At 39.7% G+C, this 19,914-nt stretch overlaps 1 protein-coding gene across 1 annotated transcript in view; it reads right to left on the bottom strand.

The window, feature by feature from the left end:
• Positions 1-8,227: 8,227 nt before the first annotated feature.
• The window catches only part of SHLD2 (shieldin complex subunit 2), a 33,560-nt gene continuing 21,873 nt past the window's right edge, over positions 8,228-19,914 (bottom strand). The window contains exons 5-10 of the mRNA XM_080925976.1: positions 18,366-18,560; positions 18,073-18,207; positions 13,967-14,173; positions 12,389-12,617; positions 9,935-10,050; positions 8,228-8,666 (exon numbers count right to left, since the gene is read on the bottom strand). Coding sequence (XP_080782102.1) covers positions 8,425-8,666; positions 9,935-10,050; positions 12,389-12,617; positions 13,967-14,173; positions 18,073-18,207; positions 18,366-18,560 — 1,124 coding nt within the window. The 3' untranslated portion in view covers positions 8,228-8,424. The remainder of the gene's footprint in view (positions 8,667-9,934; positions 10,051-12,388; positions 12,618-13,966; positions 14,174-18,072; positions 18,208-18,365; positions 18,561-19,914) is intronic.

Raw genomic sequence — 19,914 nt, 5'->3', positions numbered from 1 at the left:
GCCACCGTGTCTCCATCAGTGTATGCAACACCACAGCATCGCCATCTCGTCTAACACTCGGTGCACTGTGGGGCTAGCCTGAGCCAGTGGCTCGAGTGTTCATGTACAGGAACAAAAAGGGACACGACCCATTTTCGGCCAGTATTTGTGGCCAGGAGCCTCTCCCAACCCACCTAAACCCTCTGGACCTGATCATCAAGGTCATGACCTCAAACAGGATCTCGGAGGTTGAGAACTCATGTTCTGTTGGGTGGAGCTGAATGGAGCACGGCACCTTGGAAAGCTGGTGGGGGGTTGAGTCCCCAGCTGTGTTTTTCAAGCTGGGCTTTGTCTGTCTTCCAACCAGCAGAGCAAACAAACTGTGGGCCACAACAGGGAAATACCTGGTGAGCAGCCCACCCACATGCCAAGAGGTCAAGGAGTAGTCTGCACAGCTTGCTGTGTAACCCCTCCCTGGAGTCATTAGAACACATGGCAGCCAAAATTGCACGACATCTTGACCACAGTCGTCTCCTCCGGGATGCCACACCTCACACCCTACTTCAGGTAATCTTGCTGCGTTTCATGGTCACCTGGTTAAACCGAGTTTGGGCATTCAGCTCCTAACTCTTCCTTTGGACGGGTGAATCCGTGGGACCATGGTATTGTCCACGAGACTGATGGTCGTGATAAGAGGTATAAACGTCGTTAGGTCAGTGATCCCCAGTATCAAAGTCACTGTCTCCAAATGCCCATTAGTTGATCAAATGAGCAGCCACTGTGCCTGTTATTTCTGTCTGCTGCAGACAGGCAGAGCCCGAGCACCGTGCCTAAAGCAGAACTGCCCGCCTGTGTCTCACATCTGCAGTGACGTGACTTCAGTTAAGGTAGGGGGAGCGTTATCTGTGCCCCTTTAGGTCCACTTCTGATGCCTCTCAGTACGCAAACACCAGTTCTGCCTGACTGATCCAGAAGAACACGCCTTCTTGTTTGTTTCTCCCTCTGTAACTTCACTTACAAGCTTTCAGGGTGACCCACACTGCACAGTGGCTTCCAATAGCACGCACACGCACGCACACTCGGAGCGCCTTGTGCCTGCAGAGCAGGCTGCTCAAATGGAACTAGTGTTTCATCTGGAACCCGGAGGCCATGCCATGGATGCTCCAATGTGAGACTCGTGACTGACAGTGTTCTTTCCCGGATGACAGGGGAAAAGTTGGTGGACTGGTACGTCTGACAGGCCTCTGAGAAACTGAAATGGCAAGAAATGAGCAGGCAGTATGCTGAGGGGTGAAAGGAGGAGCAGCCATATTGCAGAGACATGTATAGGCTTAGAAGGGTAAGTAGGCAGGTTTTCACGGACCAGTGCGAGCTTTCAGGTGCTGTCTCAGATCCTGTGTGTATCTGACTCTGGAAGAAACTCTTTACATTTCCATAGTATATCTTAGAATAAGGTGCAGCTCCTCAGAAAAGTGTACAATTTGATCAAATTTTACTTAACACATACCAATATGAGAACCATTTGGCAAATGTAGATTAGTCAACTTTCAATCCATTAGCATGATATATTTATCCACTTCTTTTGCTTTTAATAAGAGGGCTTTGGGGTCTGTAGGAGCCAGAGGGGTCAAGGACATGACAAGAAACCCTACAGAATCAACTAAGTTGGGCCCATAAGGGCTCACAGAGACTAAACTGCCAACCAGAAAGCCTGCATGGGACAGGCCTAAGGTCTCTGCACGTGTGTTACAGTTCTATAGCTGGATCAGTAAGTGGGACTCCCAACAGAAGGAGCAGGGGCTGTCTCTGTTGGCTGCCTTTTGGACCCTTTCCTCCTACTGGGCTGTCTTGTCTAGCCTCAACAGGAGAGGATGTTCCTAGTCCTATGGAAACTTGATATGCCATGATTGGCTGATGTCCGTGGGAGGCAGGCCCTTTTCTGAAGAGAAGCTGAGGAGGAGTGAATGGGAAGGGAGGGGAAACTGGGAGAAGAGGAGAGGAGGAAACTGCAATTGGGATGTAAATACATTTTTTTAAAAGAGAGGTTTGGGTTTTTTTTTGTTTTGTTTTGTTTTGTTTTGTTTTGTTTTGTGTGTGTTGCTGTGGTTTGTTTGCTTGCTTGTTTGAAACAGTGCCTTCTGTTTGAGTCCTTGGTTGGCCCGAAGCTCTCTCTGTAGACCAGGCTGGCCTCAACCTCATGAGAGATCTACCTGTATCTGCTTCCCAAGTTGAGATTAAGAGTTTGTTTACATGCTAGTTTAAAATTTTCATAACACAAAGAAACACAAAGAAAAATAATTTGCTAAACATCTTTGATGTTTACTGTATGTGTGATCTGAACTGTAAAACATAATCAAGGCTCTGCTAAACACAACTGATCTTGTCCGTCTTCTTTTGACCCATCACAGCTCCATTGTGAGGCTTCAGAATATAGTTCTGTGCACTCCAGCACAGCTACGAGACAACCCATGAGTGAACTGGAAACAAACTTTATAATTATCATACAAATTTCTGAAAGAGCATCCAGCCATAAACTTGATAAGGCATCTTAAAGATAATAATCAAACATATAAAATACCAACCACAAGAAATATTAGCTGTAAGGGCAACTAACTATAAAAAATTTTAAAAACACACTCTTTTTAGATAGGTTTTTATTTTCTGAAGAAAATGCTTTTAAAAACCATGGAATAACAAAAAAGAGTTGTTATAATAATTTTTAAGTTAAAAACTTTAAACTTCTGTGTGTGGGTGTGCCTGCTTGTCTGTGTACACCATATGTATGGAGGTGCCCAAGGAAGCCAGAAGAGGGCGCCGAAGCTCCTCGAAATGGAGTTAACCTGATGTGGGTGCTGAGAACTGAACCCAGATCCTTTGGAAGAGCCAACACATGTTCTTAACTGCTGTAAGCCACCTTTTTAGCTCCATCAATATGGATTTTTAAAAAAGCATCAAGATCCAAATGCCTATGTTGGGATGTCCTTATAATCCCATCATGCAGAAGGCTTTCAACTTTAAAGCCACACTATATAATGAGTTCCTATTAAAAAGGGGGGGGGGGCATCAAGTCCTCATCATAAAATTATTTTCCTTTCAAACCCTTGATATTTAGATTCATACATTTTTGGTAGAGAAGCAATTAGTAGTCATCCTAAACAAAAAAAAGAAAGCAGGTTTTCTGTACATTCATAAAGCTGTTTTAAGGAGGCGGTGTACGTGAGATAACGCTACTTCAGGCATGGAGATAGCAAAGCCAGTAAAACAGTCACTGGTTTCGAAGAACATGGCCCATGGAGCAGTGTCCACTGCTGGCAGCCTTCACCACCACCAACCTTGAACTCCACAGTGAAGCTCAACACTGCTATTCTCAACATCTTGCAAAATAAATAACAACCCGGTTATACTGGAGCAGTATTAAATTTAATTATCAACTGATGTAACTAATTTTCATAAAGGACTTTAGAGGGCAGAATTAAAGATGAGCAATTACTGGTCATCATAAGAAAATGACATCAGCATTCTGCTTTCCCCAAAGTCAAGAAAACAAGAAATTATGAATCCATGAGACAGCAGAAAGGGAGCGTCCCATGACTATGGTACGTATGGAAATACTGTATGAGAAAGCATAAATGGATACTGTCATTATTTAAACTAAGCATGGCTGGCAAACCAACTGTCAGGTTTTGAAGAATTGTGAGTGTCCTTCTTCAAGGAATCCAACCAACCAAGAGCTCTCCCTCTGCGGGTCCTGACTCCAATTTCTAAAAGAATTATGACATTCCCCCAAACTGCTAACTTTCATAGTTCAGCTCACAATTCAACAGACGTTTCCAGGGAAAGTCCCCTGGGTCTCTCAAGCTCAGCTGCCTTGGTAGTGTTAGTCTCCAGCTTCTAGTCTCCTAAACCCCAGGATGCCACAGCCCATGTCTGTGACGCTGTCCACACGCTCAGCCTCTCAGTCAAACCGGCAAGTTCCTGAGGAGCAAAGTGATTCTCAGAATTACTTCACCTCTGTGCTTTGCTTCTGACTTGGGGGCTCTATTTTAAAAGGTCTGTGTTTCATTCAGCGTTCCCTTGTTGTTAATGTGAGCATCTGTCTGTGGCAGAATGGCAGCAGCTTGGTAGATAGAGACAGAAGAACCAAGATCCAAGAAAACCCTCAGTCGAAGCAAGTGGGTGAGCTCCCTGTCTTCAGTTGGCTCTTTGCTGTAATGACTGCATATCAAGTGAGCTCAGGTTCTCCGTGTCTACAGCATGAACATGTCTATCCTGAACCGCCCCAGGTGAGGCAACTTGTTCTCAAGCTGTCACGACTGCTCACAGTGAGCACTAGCTACCCAGAAACAGCTCTTGTCAAGGTGGAAACAAGCATGGGAGGGCATGCTTTTGTCTTCTGCTTATATGGTGCCCCTAGATCTCCCCGGGCCAAAGCAAACCATATAGCCAAGCTGAAAATCCAGGCTCAGAGAAGCATACATGCCTTTTTTGCAAAGCTACAGAACTAATGGGCAGAGCTCCGGAGAGGGGGTGAAGAATTCAAGGGGATAAAGTGAGGCAGCTCCAGGAGCCTGTGCTCTCCTGAAGGTGCATCCCTGGGGAAGAGCATTTCCTGCAGCTGCCTCCTAGCCTCGGTGTCATGGCTGCCAATTTGGCATCCCATAATTATGTGTTTTAATTTGTTCAGTCATTTGCCAATTATGCTTTTCTTTTCTGTGTGGAATGTTTGTCCAAATTACTTCAAGATCCATGAGCATCCTGTACTCATAACTGTCAGAGGATAATTATCAGAGAAAGAGAGGTTATTTCTTACTTTCTTGCTACTTCCTGGTCTCCCTTGAGCACCTCATAATTAAAACTTACCCAGAATTCTATTCATAAGAGAGTCAGAGAAATTTTTTTTTCAAAACTGACTTCCTTTTCCAGACAAAGGCAATTCCTGCTTTTAAACAAAACTGTAAAGGGTTTAGAACTGTGTTGCTGCCAACGAAGACTGCAGCAAAACAAGGTTATGGACTGGTGGGGAGACCTCACTGAAGGGAATGTGGAAATACTCAGTTCTGAGCTCACATCAGCTAGAGCTTCCCGCTCTCAGGTGATCTTCCACCATATTCAGGCCTGTGCTGTGGTGACCACGCACCCAAGGAAGAGGTGGAGAGGAAGGACAGAAGCACAGGACAAAGCACCGGGACCCAGGTAGTGAGTCAGCTGAATGCTGGAAGTGTGGACAGAGTCTAACCTGTGGTTCTAGAAGCTAGTAGAGAAATTCTAGTTTATTTACTTAACTACTCATGGTGATCAAAGTAGTCACAATACTGAAAAAGAAAAGAAAGAAAAGGAAGTCATGGGACTTGTTCTAAGTTTTTATCCAAGGAGCAGGAAGATGCTAGCAATCTAAGGTCTGAATAGATAACAAAAAAAATAATATAATGAAATAATTCACTGATTAGATTCCATAAGCTCAGCTCCTTCAACAAAACTGGTAAATTTCTTAATTGAATTTAGCATGCAATTTTAAAAACAGACTGTAATACTTTCCCATTATAGTTCCCAAATACTTACTATGGAAGGAACAATTAGCCCAAACCACTGTTCGCTTTAGGGAATTTGTTTCATTGTAGAAAAGAGGAAGGAACTATCCCTTGGGACTTGAATAAGGTTTTGTACAGCAGCAGGATAAAGCTGCACCCAAACCCAGCAGAGATCTCCCTCCTGTAAGTAGAGCAGAAAGGAGGGCACTCGGCTTCTCAGTACCCTGCAGCAAGGGAGCAACACTGGAGCCACCAGCATCCCCTCTCACCAGAGAGTGCAGAGCTGCGGTACTTTGCAGTCAGTGTGGGAAGGTAAAATCTTCTTCCGGTCTTTCTCCTTAAACTTCTTCCCTCCCACATTTCTGTGTAAATTAACAGTTTGTCAGTAATGATGAAAAATGAAAGCTGGCAAATAACCACCTTGGCTCTCTTGGTTTGAGCTTGCACTAGTTTGCTTACTGAAAAACTTGCAGGCAGGAGTGAACGAAGGAGGTCCACCAAAGGGACCCAGCCTAGAGCAATTAGTGCCCAGGGCAAGGGGGGGCCTGGCTGTGCCCCACTAGTGGTGCCAGAGGATTGGGCACTCTGGTGTGGCTTCCAGCTTAACCCGGGATAGCAGCAGAGCCTTCTGTGGTGCGTCTCCACTGCCCTCTAGTGTCAAACATCATGGTGATCACACTATGGCCACTCACTAGAATGGCTGTTACCTCAGAGCAAGTGGTGCAGGTTGGATATAGACCCAGCAGGTCACAAAAGCCAACTGTCCAGGATGCCCCTTCCCAAGCACTGCCTCTTCCTCTGATTTCTACAGCAGTTATTCTTGACTTTTATCACCTGATCAAACACTGATATATAGACACATACCATCTAAATATATGCAATGTGCAATGTACAGCATTGTACATTATCTAAGGAATGAGAAAAGATGGATGCTATTTTTGACTGTGACTCTTGTGTGCCAGGGACACATACCCTTGTGTGAACTGCATGATGCTGTTGTCTATTTACTGCTTATGGACTGTAGTTTGGAGCTGTTGCCTAATGTGTGTAAGGATTCCTCTTTCCCGACATCCTCACCCATATCCGCGGTTTGTCTTCTTGATGACAGGCCCTTTGATTGGAATGGATAGACTCTGACTATAGTTTTTATTTGCATGTCCCTGAGGGCTAGAGATGGTAAATATTTTCTTAATAGACTTAGAGAACACTTGGTTGTCCTGGAACTCTCTCTTGTAGACCAGGCTGGCCTCAAACTTAAGAGACCTGCCTGCCTCTGCACTCCTGAGTATTGGGATTAAAGGCGTGCCACCACCTCTCAGCTCAGCTGTACTCCTCTTGAGGGTTGTTTGTCATTTGTTGATTTTATTTGTTGTTCTTCATTCTAGATAACCCCAAATAAAAACACAGCTGGTGATTTCTCTCCTGTCCTGTATGCTGTCTCTTCATGTGCTTTGCAGAAGTGTTTAAATTATCTGCAGTTCCATTTGTCAGTTCTTGATCTTATTTCCTGAGCTACTGGAGTCCTTTTCATGTGGTTCTTCCTTCTATAGCCACACCAGTCTGAAGGTGCCAGGAAGTCCTTGCTTCTGTCTCTATCTTGGAAGTATTTTCTTTGTGTTTTTTGGTAGCAGTGTCAAAGTGTCAGATCTTAAAGGTATCGATCCATTTTGAATCTCCTCTGTACTGAATTCTTCTTCTCACATGGTTATATGGTTTTCCCAAGACCATTTGTTGAGAATGGTACACACTGCAGTATTTGCACTATTCCATACCTGCCAGGGTTGACTTGTGCATCCTCTATTTAATTCCACTCACCCACATATCTACTTTTGTCACTTTGGCTCTGGGATAAAATCTCAAGTCAGACTGTGCTTCCTTCATCATTGTTCTTTCCTTAGGGCAGCTTTGCTCAAGGGTGCTTTTGTTCCATTGAATTTGAAAATTGGTTTTTCTGTTTCTGTGAAGAAACTCACTGGGATTTTTGCTAAGGACTATGTTGAATATTGTAGCTTGCTTTCAGGAGTATAGCCATTTTCATAATATTAATCCAGTCAATTAACTAAATATCATGGCAGGAGTCACAATACTCTAAATAGAAACATTTGTTCCCCTCCCTTTGGCTATCTGAATACTGAGACAATCGACGCCAAGGAACTGGAATTCCTCCTGAAGTTTCATGCTAAAGATGAAAAGGCTGGTACCCTAGTCTTAGCCAGAGAGGAAGCTTGTCTCCCAGAAAGAGACTTCACACAGGGCTGACAGGGGCCAGGAGCCAAACAGTAAAGTGTCAGTGGTGGATGACAGTGGATATGGCCTGCAAGCCTACCAAAAACACTGCATCCCTATCCCGGCAGACACAGTTACACTGAAGGAAAGCAATTCGGGATATAGCAGAGAGTAAGTGCTGAGAAGTCTTACATGTGGACCAGATGGATCTTCAATATTTAGTGCCGTGATGCATCTGGGTCTAAATGAAACACAAACAAGGGAACCGTAGTTCTAAAGGAACTGTGATATACTGCCTTTATTGCTAGATCATTTCTCCAGAATAAAAATTACAACAACAGAAAAGCAAATAATAAAAGTTTCACAGAATTTTCTTAAAAAATAACTTATGTATTTAGCACAATTATATTATGCTAATAAATTAATAATTTTTAAAACTCTAGGCAAAATCCCTATCATTTCATTTATTTCAAAAGATAGAACATAGGGTTGGATGGCCCAGCAGTTAAGAGCACTTCCTCAAAATCTACATGATGGCTCACGACCATCTATTACTCTAGTCCCCGGGTATCTGATACCCTCTCCTGCCTCTGTGGGCACCAGGTGCATATATGGTACATAGACACACACAGGCAAAACACTTGTATACATATAATAAAATAAATAAATCTTCAAAAGACAAACTGTCTCATCACTCCTTCTTTGGAATGCCTTCTGTGTCCTCTATTGGCCTTAGAGAAAGTCCTAGACTCCACATCTTACACGAGTCAGGACAAAAATCTAGTAGAGAGAAATTCTGTTGCAGTGGGTAGCTGTTTTCATCCAACTCGAAAAGGCTCTGGATCTTCAGCAGACAAGGTTCTGCACGGACTGCCAACAAGGAGTGGAGCAGGTCTGCAGCAACCATGCCGTAGGTGACCTCTGAGGAAGGCACTGACAAGAACAGAGCACACATGACACTCAGGACCCCACTAGTTGCACCGAAACATTCTGAAGGTCTCCTTGTTTCCTTTGGTTCCTCAAGCTTCATAGACTTACATCTTACATTTCTTGTTCTATACCTCTTTCTAGCTTCAAATTGTTGAAGGTAGTCTAGGAAGATGGTGCTTCCTACTTAGCATGAAAGCAAGCACAATGTTCAGACTGACAGCAGCTCTAGCCATCAGCTTCTAAAGACTTGAGGACCCGAGGTTGCCCTTGCCTGAGATAAGAAGGCTGGGTCTTTGGGAGCAATCAGGAGCACCTGCTCTTGAAGACCCTGGGTTTAATTCCCTACACCCACCTGGCAGCTCACAACTGTTCCTAACTCTAGTTCTAGGGAATCCAATGCCCTCTTTACCCTCTTCTGGAGTTTGCATGTTTACACACTCCACATTCAAACACATAAAATAAATATAAAAATAAAATTTAAAAAAGGGCATGTCCATATTAAAAAGGGCCTCATACTTACCGCTTTACAGTTTTAATCATAAGAGTGCATATACAAGCTGAGCATTTCTCAGCTGAGGTTCTTGGGATCAGAATGTTTTGGGATGTTACATTTCAAAACAAACAAACAAACAAACAAAAACCCAAAAAAAAAAACAAATACCCCAAACATTTGTATATACATAATAAGGCATCTTAGGGATAAGATACAACTCTAAACATGAATTTATTGTTTCCTATTTTTGGATTAGATGCTCAACTTTTTATTAACACAAAAAGCAACCCACTATTATAAAACTAAGCAAACAAAAGAACTAGATTAGCTTGTCCCCTTAAGAAGTCTGAGGCTAATGAGGACAGGCATGGAGCAGAATTATCTGATAGGTGGGATGTGTTTGCTTTCTTCTTAGTCCCTGACTGTCACTGGCAACACAGCTGAAGATCTTTAAAAATCAATCACAGATTAATTTTAATGCACAGTGCTGCATACTTCTTTTTTCTTTTTAACTATTATGGGACTAGAATCCTAGTGTTTTTGCTGACCAATTAGGGGTTTAGGCTAAAGAGGTTAGGTACTGCCTTTAGTCACATATGAGACAGATGTAAGGAGATCTCAACTTCCAACTTATGTAAGGTTTTACGTCTCACTCAAACTAAAGTCTTTCTACTTCTATACTGACGGGAAGAGCTCTATGTGCAGCACTGAACTCCTGTGCTCTGACTGCTCCTGTGAATGGTTTCACAGAACACTGCTGGATGATATGGTGTTTTACCTATCACTCTGTTGAGGCAATCTGGAGAAATGTTGAGAAGAATCTGCTCCATCACCTTTGACCCAACATGGACACAAGTATTATGTCTTCCATCAACTATAATCATTAAAGCTGGCCTATAAAAATAAACAACAGAACTTAGAATCAGACTCAGAAATAGAAAGGAACCTAGTAAAGACAAAGTGTGACTTCAGACATCAGCGCTTCACCCACATAATTCCAGGTCCTTTTATCCTGAGACCTAGTCTCCCTCTGTCTCTCATCCACTCTTATTCTCTCTCTTGCTCTCTTCCATTCTTTAACAAATGCCAACTGAGTCTCTATTATGTGCCAGGACTGTGCTAATGTTGGTGTGCACTTGTGACAAGACAAATCTGGTTCCTTCATCCAAGGGACTTGGAAATCTGATAGGAAAGGAGGTTTTGTTTGTTTGTTTGGGTGTTTTGTTTTATTTTGTTGTTGCTACGGTTCTGGTTGGTTGGTTGGCTGGTTGGTTGGCTGGGTGGTTGGGAATTTTTTGGTTTGGTGTTAGGGATCCAACCCAAGAGCTCATGCATGTTGGCCAAATGCTGTACCACTGACCTTTACGTCTAACTCCAAGATTAGATTTTTTTTATAATATTGCCAAGGTGACTCAATGTGGACCAGAATAACCTTTTCAATAAATCATGCTGGACACATATGCAGAAAAAAGAATACAATCAGAAATCATGTTAAATAAATCAGATTCAGAATGACAAACACCACATATTTTATTTAAATACAGAATCCATGTTAAAAATTGTATGTACTGTATATATGTAGTCACCTATACTATATATGACAGATGAGATTGGAGAGGCCTGTCGAGATGAGCAGTCTACTGGGAAAGGGTCGGTGAGAACCAAGTGTAATGACACAAGTGTGTGAAGAAGCTGTAGAGTCCCTTGCTGTGCATGCTAACCTACAAATTAATGAATAAACATTTTTTAAAAAGTCATGCTAGAACATGTATCTATCAATGTGCAAAAGAAGGGAACTGGACTGCTTCCTTATACCATACAAGGAAGTCAATACACAGAGCAAATTACAAGCATAAATATAACAGCTAAAACTATGAAAACCCTTGATGTAAAGTTGCACAATGGCTTTGGAAAACAGCTTGGCCATGTCCTGTAAGGCCAAGTCTTTCATACAACACAACAAACACATCCCTAAGTGTACACCCCAATTACTGAAAACCACGTCTGTATAAAAACATGTACATACATGTTCACAGCAGCCCCAAGGAGAAAACAACTCCAAAGTTCATCAATTTATAATGAGTGAATAAAATGTGATACACATAAAGTAGTCTATTACTCTGCAACAAAAACAAAGTACTGTGTAAGTACGTATCTCAGTATCTCAGCCTGCAATACTTTGTTCTAAATTCAATCATCTGGATTGAAAAATAAGAAAAAAATTTATTCACTTGCTTGTTTTTATTTGTTTAATTTTATTCATTGTGTTGCTGTTACGACAGTCTCGCTGTGTATCCCTGGCTGCCATGAACTCCAGATCTTACTTTGTCTCCTGTTACTGGGCTGCACATGTGTAGCACCATGCCCAGCTTTATTCACTTATTTCTAAGGAGCACAAACATCTGCTCCCTGGCCTCGCTTCTCTACATCATCTGTGTGTGCTACGTATGTGTGCCACCACAAGGGAACGGCTGATGCAGGTGTACACGAAGGCACGAAGGAAGCCGATGTAGGAAGTGAGTTTGAGACCAGCCTGGGCTGCCTAATAAGACCTTGTCTAAAACAACACAAAAATACATAAATAAAACAAAAATGCTGAACACACATGTTTTTCCTTTTGAGATATTTCAATATTTATAAATAATAGGAAAGGCCATGAAACATGAGTCACTCCCAGTTTGTTGAAAAGGATTGCAACTTTATGATTATAAAACACAATTACCTATGACTCTGAACACCAATCTGAAAGCAATGTGCTTTTCACTGAGCGAGCTTGTTAACTATTTCACCAGAGAACATACATTGACCAGCTTATCTTTCACTTCTAAAGTAAAGGTAGGAAACTAAAGCACTGAAGGCTAAGCAAATATTTTTCAGCCTCTGCAAACAACCCAGGGAGAGACCACAGAACACTTATAACCCTTACATTGTCATTATATGCCAAATGGAGAAAGGAGTTCTAGATGAAACTGTTATTGGTTAAAAGTGAACAGTCCTCAGTGTGGCTGTTTAAAGAAATTAAGATCTAGTAAATTCTTTAAAATAGTCTGACTCATTACTGGGAAATTCTTGGTTTCAGAAATAGTTATCTGTCACTCAGAAAAATTTTTTCCTCTTAAGCTCTTGGTTACTTATATTAAAGGATTGGTATCTGCTGTTCTTAGTCACTTCCAGTCCTATGCAATAAATATGTTCTACCAAACTAATGAAGTACGATACTTAGCTGCCTTACCTATAGAACACTTTCTTCCCAACAAACGGCAAACAGCTCAGACACTGTCTGTAGATCCTGTTCTCATCTGTCTCTAGTTCTGATCCACACTGTGCACAGCCAGCATATGTAATATTGGGAAGAGATGACAAAATGCTCTTTAGAGTGCTTCGAGCATTCAGAGCTATCTTCTGAGGGGCTGCAGCAGAAAACACCAGCTCCGAAACCTTGGCTTTAATCAGAACCACTCCTATATGAGAGAGAGAGAGAGAGAGATAGAGAGAGAGAGAGAGAGAGAGAGAGAGAGAGAGAGAGAGAGAGAGAGAGAGAGAGAGAGAATATAATGATTTGATTCAACAATAACTTTAGTTGACAAACACTGCTAGCAATATGGTTTGTTTACAGTCATAGTATAAGCTACTCCAAGGTCTTGTTCCTGGAATTCATCCCTTCCTACAGAATCTCAACTTACTTATGGCTTCTATAAAGAACCAAGAATATTATGGAGGACTTGACCTGCAGCTGAGTGAGTTCTGGGTTCCCATTCAAAAAGGAATCAAGAACAGAGGGTGTGGGTGTGGTTTCTTTTATCATTAACTATAACTTCAAGCAAGTTAAGCAACGGTGCATTTATCTACTAAACATATATTGAATGTCTACATCTACTATGACCTTTTGACCCTAACTTATTTTGCCTTTCTGCATACTAACATAGCCTATGAATCTATCCGAACATGACTCTCCTCTCCATACTCATTGTTTCTTTAAGCCTTCAGACTTGTTCTTTGCTCTTTTGTTAATCAGCTTTTTGTCACTAAAAAAGTTTCTGGCATAATGTAAAGGGAGAGAGATGTATTTGGGCTCCTGGTTTCAGAGGTGTCAGGGAAGAGGCAGCTCTCATCACAGCAGCCAGGAAGCAGAGGGAGACGGCTGGTGCTACCTGGAGTTTCCCTTTCCCTTTTCTGCCCTCTGGGGCCCAGTCTATGAGATGCTGCCACCTACAATCAGAATAAACCTCCCCCCTTGGCTTATGGTCTTTAGAAATACCCCACAGACTCACACTGAGTTGCACTTCACTAATTTCCTAGTCCTTATTAATCCAAACAAATCAGCAATCAAGAGTAGCCATCATGGCCCTCTTACAAAGTATAGACCAAGATGCATCACATTAGCCTTGATACATCAATAATTTAAATGAACAAATTTCCTAAAACCTACAAACCAAAATTCATTCACCGAGTAGATAATCTTAATAGCTCCACATTTATTAAATATATTGAATTCATAGTTAAAACCTTTCAACAGTGAAAACTTCAAAGCCTGAGATCGTGTACACATCTATAATCCTAGCATGGAATGGCTGTGAGCAGGAGAATCAAGAGCTGGAAATCAGGAAAAGCTATATAGTGATATAGAAAGGAAAAACCACAATCATACATGAAAAAAATTAGGTGAGAAGACTGAGAAATCAATATCTGGTTCAGTTACTTATATAAATCTACATTTCACGTTCATATTTAATGATACTTTTCTCACAAGTGGTAGGTAGCCTCTTTGCTTACACTGAAAATAGCAACATTTTATGTATAAAGATCTTACCTGAATACTTATCCTCTAGGTGAGTTGCTAAGTCTGATATCTTGACAAAGGACGATATATTTTTTTGAAATTTTGCTTTAAATGAAATTGCTCTTAAATCATCATCAAACAGGCATTCACAGGATGACCACAGTGTCGTATGCAATTCTAAGTTTTCTAGTATGTAGTTCCGCTGAACAAAAAGGTACTTAAATTCCCAAATACAATCTTAAAAACAAATAAAAAGTCACCAGAATAAAGTAAAGGTCTACATCAGAATCAGATTAAGTATACTAACTTAGTTAAATCAGTTAAACCAAACTTTATCACTAAAGAATTTAAGCAAAAAGACAAAATATAATCATGTGTTAAGGCAAATGAATTTAAGAGCTACAGCCTTTAAGATTAATGAGAGAGTCTCTCTAGAGTCTAGGCTGCTCTGAACTCTTATTCCTCCTGCCTCTGCCTCCAAGTACTGGAATTGCAGGTGTGCACCACCACACCTAGCTAGATACCATCTTTGTGATATTTTCTAATGATTTCTTGGGCCCCTAAACAACTGCCTTTTAGAACAGCACACTCCAATTTTGACATCTCTGAAGTTTATTATTTTTTAAGCTTGTTGAGTTTTTTAACAGGACACTGAAATGGACGATTTCTGATTTCCTCATTAAGAAGTAACTGTTGTTGTTTTGTTTTTGTTCAGAATTGACAGGTAACTCAACCAGTCTATGCAGACAGTATCGTTTAATATTAGGTGGGTGCTGGGAACTGAACCAGATCCTCTACCAACAGTCTACAGCTGATTGTTGGAAAAAAGTTGTACTGAGAAATCTCCTTTTGCTTTAGTACAATTTTAAGGTTGAATATACACATATATACATATATATATATATACACATATACATATATACATACACACACACATAAATGATTGACAAGAAAGTCTATACTGCTATTGCTTAAAAGTCAGAACGGCTAGGGTGTTGGCATAGTGCCCAGCATGCATGAGACCCTGGGTTTATCCCCAGCACTGCATAAACTGAGTGTGGAGGTGCACACCTGCAATGCAGTCTCTTGAGAGTGAAACAGGCAGATCAGAAAGTCAAGATCATTCTCAACTACTTAGTGAGTGAAGGCCAGCCTGGGCTAGAGTCCCTGTCTCGGTAACTTAAAATTCAGTCCTTACTGAGGTTATTGGAATAGATGCTACTATGTCTCTATACTGGTTTGTTATCATGGTTCTAGAGAAGTAAGACAGCTAAATTGTTTTATCAGTAAACTATTGCTTATGGCAAACTTGAGAAAGTAATAATAAAAAAATATTTAATCAATTTAAATCCATATTTGAATTGTATATTTAGGATATAATCAGATTACAAATGTAGATATAACAGACACTGAATAATATATAATTATCCAAATTATATCCAAATAAAAATTGGGATTATTTGCATTACTCTACTTAATTAGCTATGCTATGAAAGTACTTTATCTTAACTTTTTATACATTTGAAATAAACTGCATTTTAAAATAACTGCATGAAAATGACTTTTGATTCTATATAAATAATTTTATGGTCACCTAATTATTCTTTTGTTTATAACAGGGTCTCATGTAGCTCAGATTGGCCTCAAAATACCAAGTATCCATAGATAGCTTTGAACTCCTGATCCTTGTGTCTCTGCCTCCCAGTGGTAAAATACAATTACTCTCTAGAAATATGATTTATGTCGTTAGTGTGCCTTCATTAGAATCTAAGCTATGACCAATGCTTGCTGCATTCCTGCTAGTAAGGCATATGTCAAAGGAATGAAATTTTCGGATTTTTTCCTATTCTTCCCCAAAGGATCAATTCCATTATCTTTAATATTAAATAATAACTATTTGGTAATCATTTCTGATTCTATAAGCTAGGTTTGTTATCCTTAAGGGTGTGGGAAAGTCAGTGCCCACTACAGAGGCTGACATGGAGACAGCCTCAAGAGCTGCTAACTGAATAAAAGAGAAGACTAACAGGTTCTGGAAGTTTGATCACTTAAATGATCCCTCAAAACTGTTATTCTATTAAAAGGAATTATCTTGAGGTATTAAAGAAGGTGTTGAAACTTTAAAATGATGAGGGTACAAATAAATTCAGGCTTAACTAGTGACCCAGCAAAAACAATTTAAATCAAAATTCTTATGTTCATGTTTTCAATATTAAATTAAGTCATAGAATTATCTAGAGATATTATAAATTCTCTTCTGTTACCACATAATTCTTAACTCTAAAGAAACAGTCACATTAAGAGAAGAGCATACACAACAAAGATATATGCACCACAATGTTCATAGCGGCTCTATTTATAATAGCCAGAAGCTGGAAGGATCCCAGATGTCCTTCAGAAGATGAATGGATACAAAAATTGTGGTACATATACACAATGGAATACTACTCAGCCACCAGAAACAATGACTTAACCAAATTCTTAAGAAAATGGCTGCATCTAGAGAAGATCATCCTGAGTGAGATAACCCAGTCACAAAAGAACAGACATAATATGCAGTCACTGATAGTGGGATGCTAACCCCAGAGGCTTGCACTCCCCCAGAAACAACTCACAGACTGTATGAAGTCCAAGAAATAAAGAAAACAAAAAATATACATATATTCACAAAACAAGAAGACTTTGACTATTTCCATGTTGCGTTTTGTTTTACATGTACTTTACGCTTATTGTAACTAGTAGGTTTTCAATGCATACCGTCAAGCCCTTGAAAAAAATCAAGTACTGACTAAAAAATATATTCACATGGTTTTATGTAAAATTTATTTTAATGTCTGAAAAAACAGTACTGACAAAAATGTATAATTTTAAGCAAAAAAAAAAAGAAAATATATTTAAATGAAAAAAAAAAAAAAAGAGAGAAGAGCAATATGTTCTGCTTCCACACCACTCCACCTCTGACCTACATTTTGTTTAGCATGCACTGGACTCGTGTTCACGGCTGACATAGAATGGTCAGTAATCATGTCTGTCATCAATACATGTTTGTCAGATTTCACAACTGGACAAACATCTGTCACTATTTGATCGTAACACAAAAGTCAGACTTATCTCAAATCCTAGTTAGGGGCTATTAATGATTAAGAGACAATGTGACAGGTCCTAGGTAGCTACAGATAAGCACTTAAGCAGAAGTCTGGATGCAACATTAACTCATCCAAGTCTGAAATAATGAATCAGCTGATCAGTGGCTAAATTATTGTGCAGAGCAAGGTAACTCAAAAAATACTAATTAAGCCATCTCTCATTGTTAAAATCAAACTTTCACAGCAGTGAAAGAAGATACTGTACTAATTTATTAAAATATCCCTTTTAATTTAATGCACCATAAATTATTAACTTGTGCTTTTAAAAAAAATGCATACTCCTGGGTCATATTTTTAAAGCAATCATTCTATATGGACTAAGAGCTCATATTTTGAACTGGAATAAAAATCCAGAAAATAGTAATTCATTCAATGGAAACTGTGACTTAGAAGACTTAATGTATCCCCAGACCATCTGCTTTCTGACAAAGGAATTTATTTATAAGAACATTCCAACTCAAAAAATTAAGCTACAGATACCTTTCCAGAGTAAAAATGTTAAAGACCGTCTCTGAGGGGTAGAAAGATGGCTTAGCAGTTAAAAGCATGTACTGCTTTTACAAAAAACCAAATGTTTCAACACCTACATCAGAAAGCTGTAACTACAGCTGCAGGGAATCTGATGCCCTTTTCTGAACTTGTGAGGCACCCTACACACACACACACACACACTTGTGTGTGTACAATTTAAAAATAATAAATAAATTTAAAAACCACTATTTAAGGAGAGAATGTTTTTGCTAATGTCCTTGTGCAGTAAGCATGAAAACATTCAAGCCTTTCTTTTGTCATCACTAATTACAAAGAACTTCTACATAACTAAATTGCTTTAAAATTATAGCAAGAGCAATTTTCAGAGGAGCATTCAGTCATTATTATTATTATTTTGAATGTCGTCATCTCTTCAGAGTCTCTGCACCTCAGACAAATAAACATTAATCATTTACCAGATATAAAGAGGTTATATATACTTTTTTTCAGTATATTTACCTTTTTTCCTTTGAAGCTGAGTATGCCAGGCTGCTCCAGGACCCCATAATACAAGCACATAATGTTGACCTTGAGCCTGTTCCACTGTTAACACAACTTTTCTTTGCTTCTGTCCTCTATAACTATATAATACCTCTAGAAAAGGAAAAGAAACATTCTACTTGGTATTACTCTGCCTGGGTGAGACCACAGTATCTCACAGTAAATACACCATGGTAACAAATAATACACTAAGATGGTCTTGTATATTAGTATTTATAAGCTAAAATTAAAGAGACACTCAAAATACTTACCTGTCAACACAGTGACATCCACTACTCTGAGTACTGCATGGACTAATGTATCAGGCTGCAACTGCTCCAATTCCACAAACTCTACAGTGTTCATTTTCTGAGGCTGCCTCTGAGGCAGATCTTTGAGATAGGAATGTTTTGAAGACACATATGTCAATAAGTCCTGAAGTATAACATTGGCAATTACATTGGAATCTAAGGAAACAAAAAACAAAAACATAGGCAAAGGATAACATCATATCATATTTTGTTGGTAATCATAAATGCAAAAATCACAGCTGTAGTGATTTGAATAAAAATGTCCCATAGGCTCATACAATCATATATTTGACTTCTTAGTCATCAGAGAGTGGCACTACTTGAAAAGGATTAAAAGGTGTGGGCTTGTTGGAGGAAGTGTGTCACTGCAGGTGGCTTTGAGGCCTCTTTTCAGAAGTTTTGTCACACTATGCACAATGTTTTCTTTCATTTTAAAAAAGATTTATTTTATGTATATAAGATTTATTTATTTTATGTAGCTGTATACTCTTCAGACACACCAGAAGAGAGCTTCAGATCCCATTACAGATGGTTGTGAGCCACCATGTAGTTGTTGGGAATTGAACTGAGGACCTCTAGAAGAGCAGTCAGTGCTCTTAACCACTGAGCCATCTCTCCAGCCCACATAATGTTTTCTTTGAACTATGTTTTATATTATAATATATAATTATATATAAAACAATACTTAATTTCTATACAACATGTAGCTTATTCTTGACTTAGTTTAGACTAAAATAAAAAGGTAGATATCATTAGACAGCAGAAATTTATCATCTCCAGGAAATAATTCTGTTCCCAATCTATAGGCTCTGATTTTCTATTACTTTTTACTCTTCCATGCTCCTGAAACTATCTAGTGGGCTCCCCAATCTCTAGAGTCTTCATCACCAAGCTCTTTAGCATATCACTTTTGCAATACTAAAAGCCACGTAACAGACTCTCCTGAACCTGTCCTACACCCATGGCAAGGTTAGGATGCTTCCTTATCACTTTCAAGGTGTTATAAAGTCAAGTCTTCACATTCCTCTTCCCAACCAAATTCTGCACAGCTGAGAAACCACATACACAAAATTCTTCCTTCCCTAATTCTCATAGTAATGTTTCTTTTAAATATGAGCAGCCACTTATTCAGTTATAATACTATGTAAATGATTTTATATTCCTATTTGAATAGTTTTATGTATATGACTGTTTTACTGTGTGCCACATGCACTCTTGGTACCCAGAGAGTATGTCAAATACCCCAAAACTGGATTTCTAGATGATTGTGAGCTACCATATGAGTGCCTGGACTCACACCCAGAGCCTCTGTGCAAAATATACTCTTAGACACTGAGCCAATTCTCCAGACCCCGTTTTTAATTATTGAGTCAAACTTTACAACTTTACATACAATAAAATATATATATATTTAGAAGCACCGACAGAAAGATGCTCAGCAGTTAAAGGAATTTGTAACAAAACCTGATAAGCTGAGTTCTAACTCATGGGAGAGAACCAACTACCATAG

The sequence above is a fragment of the Micromys minutus genome (genome assembly GCF_963924665.1).
Source record: "Micromys minutus genome assembly, chromosome: 12".
NCBI lineage: Eukaryota > Metazoa > Chordata > Mammalia > Rodentia > Muridae > Micromys > Micromys minutus.
This window is presented reverse-complemented; position numbering and strand designations above follow the sequence as displayed.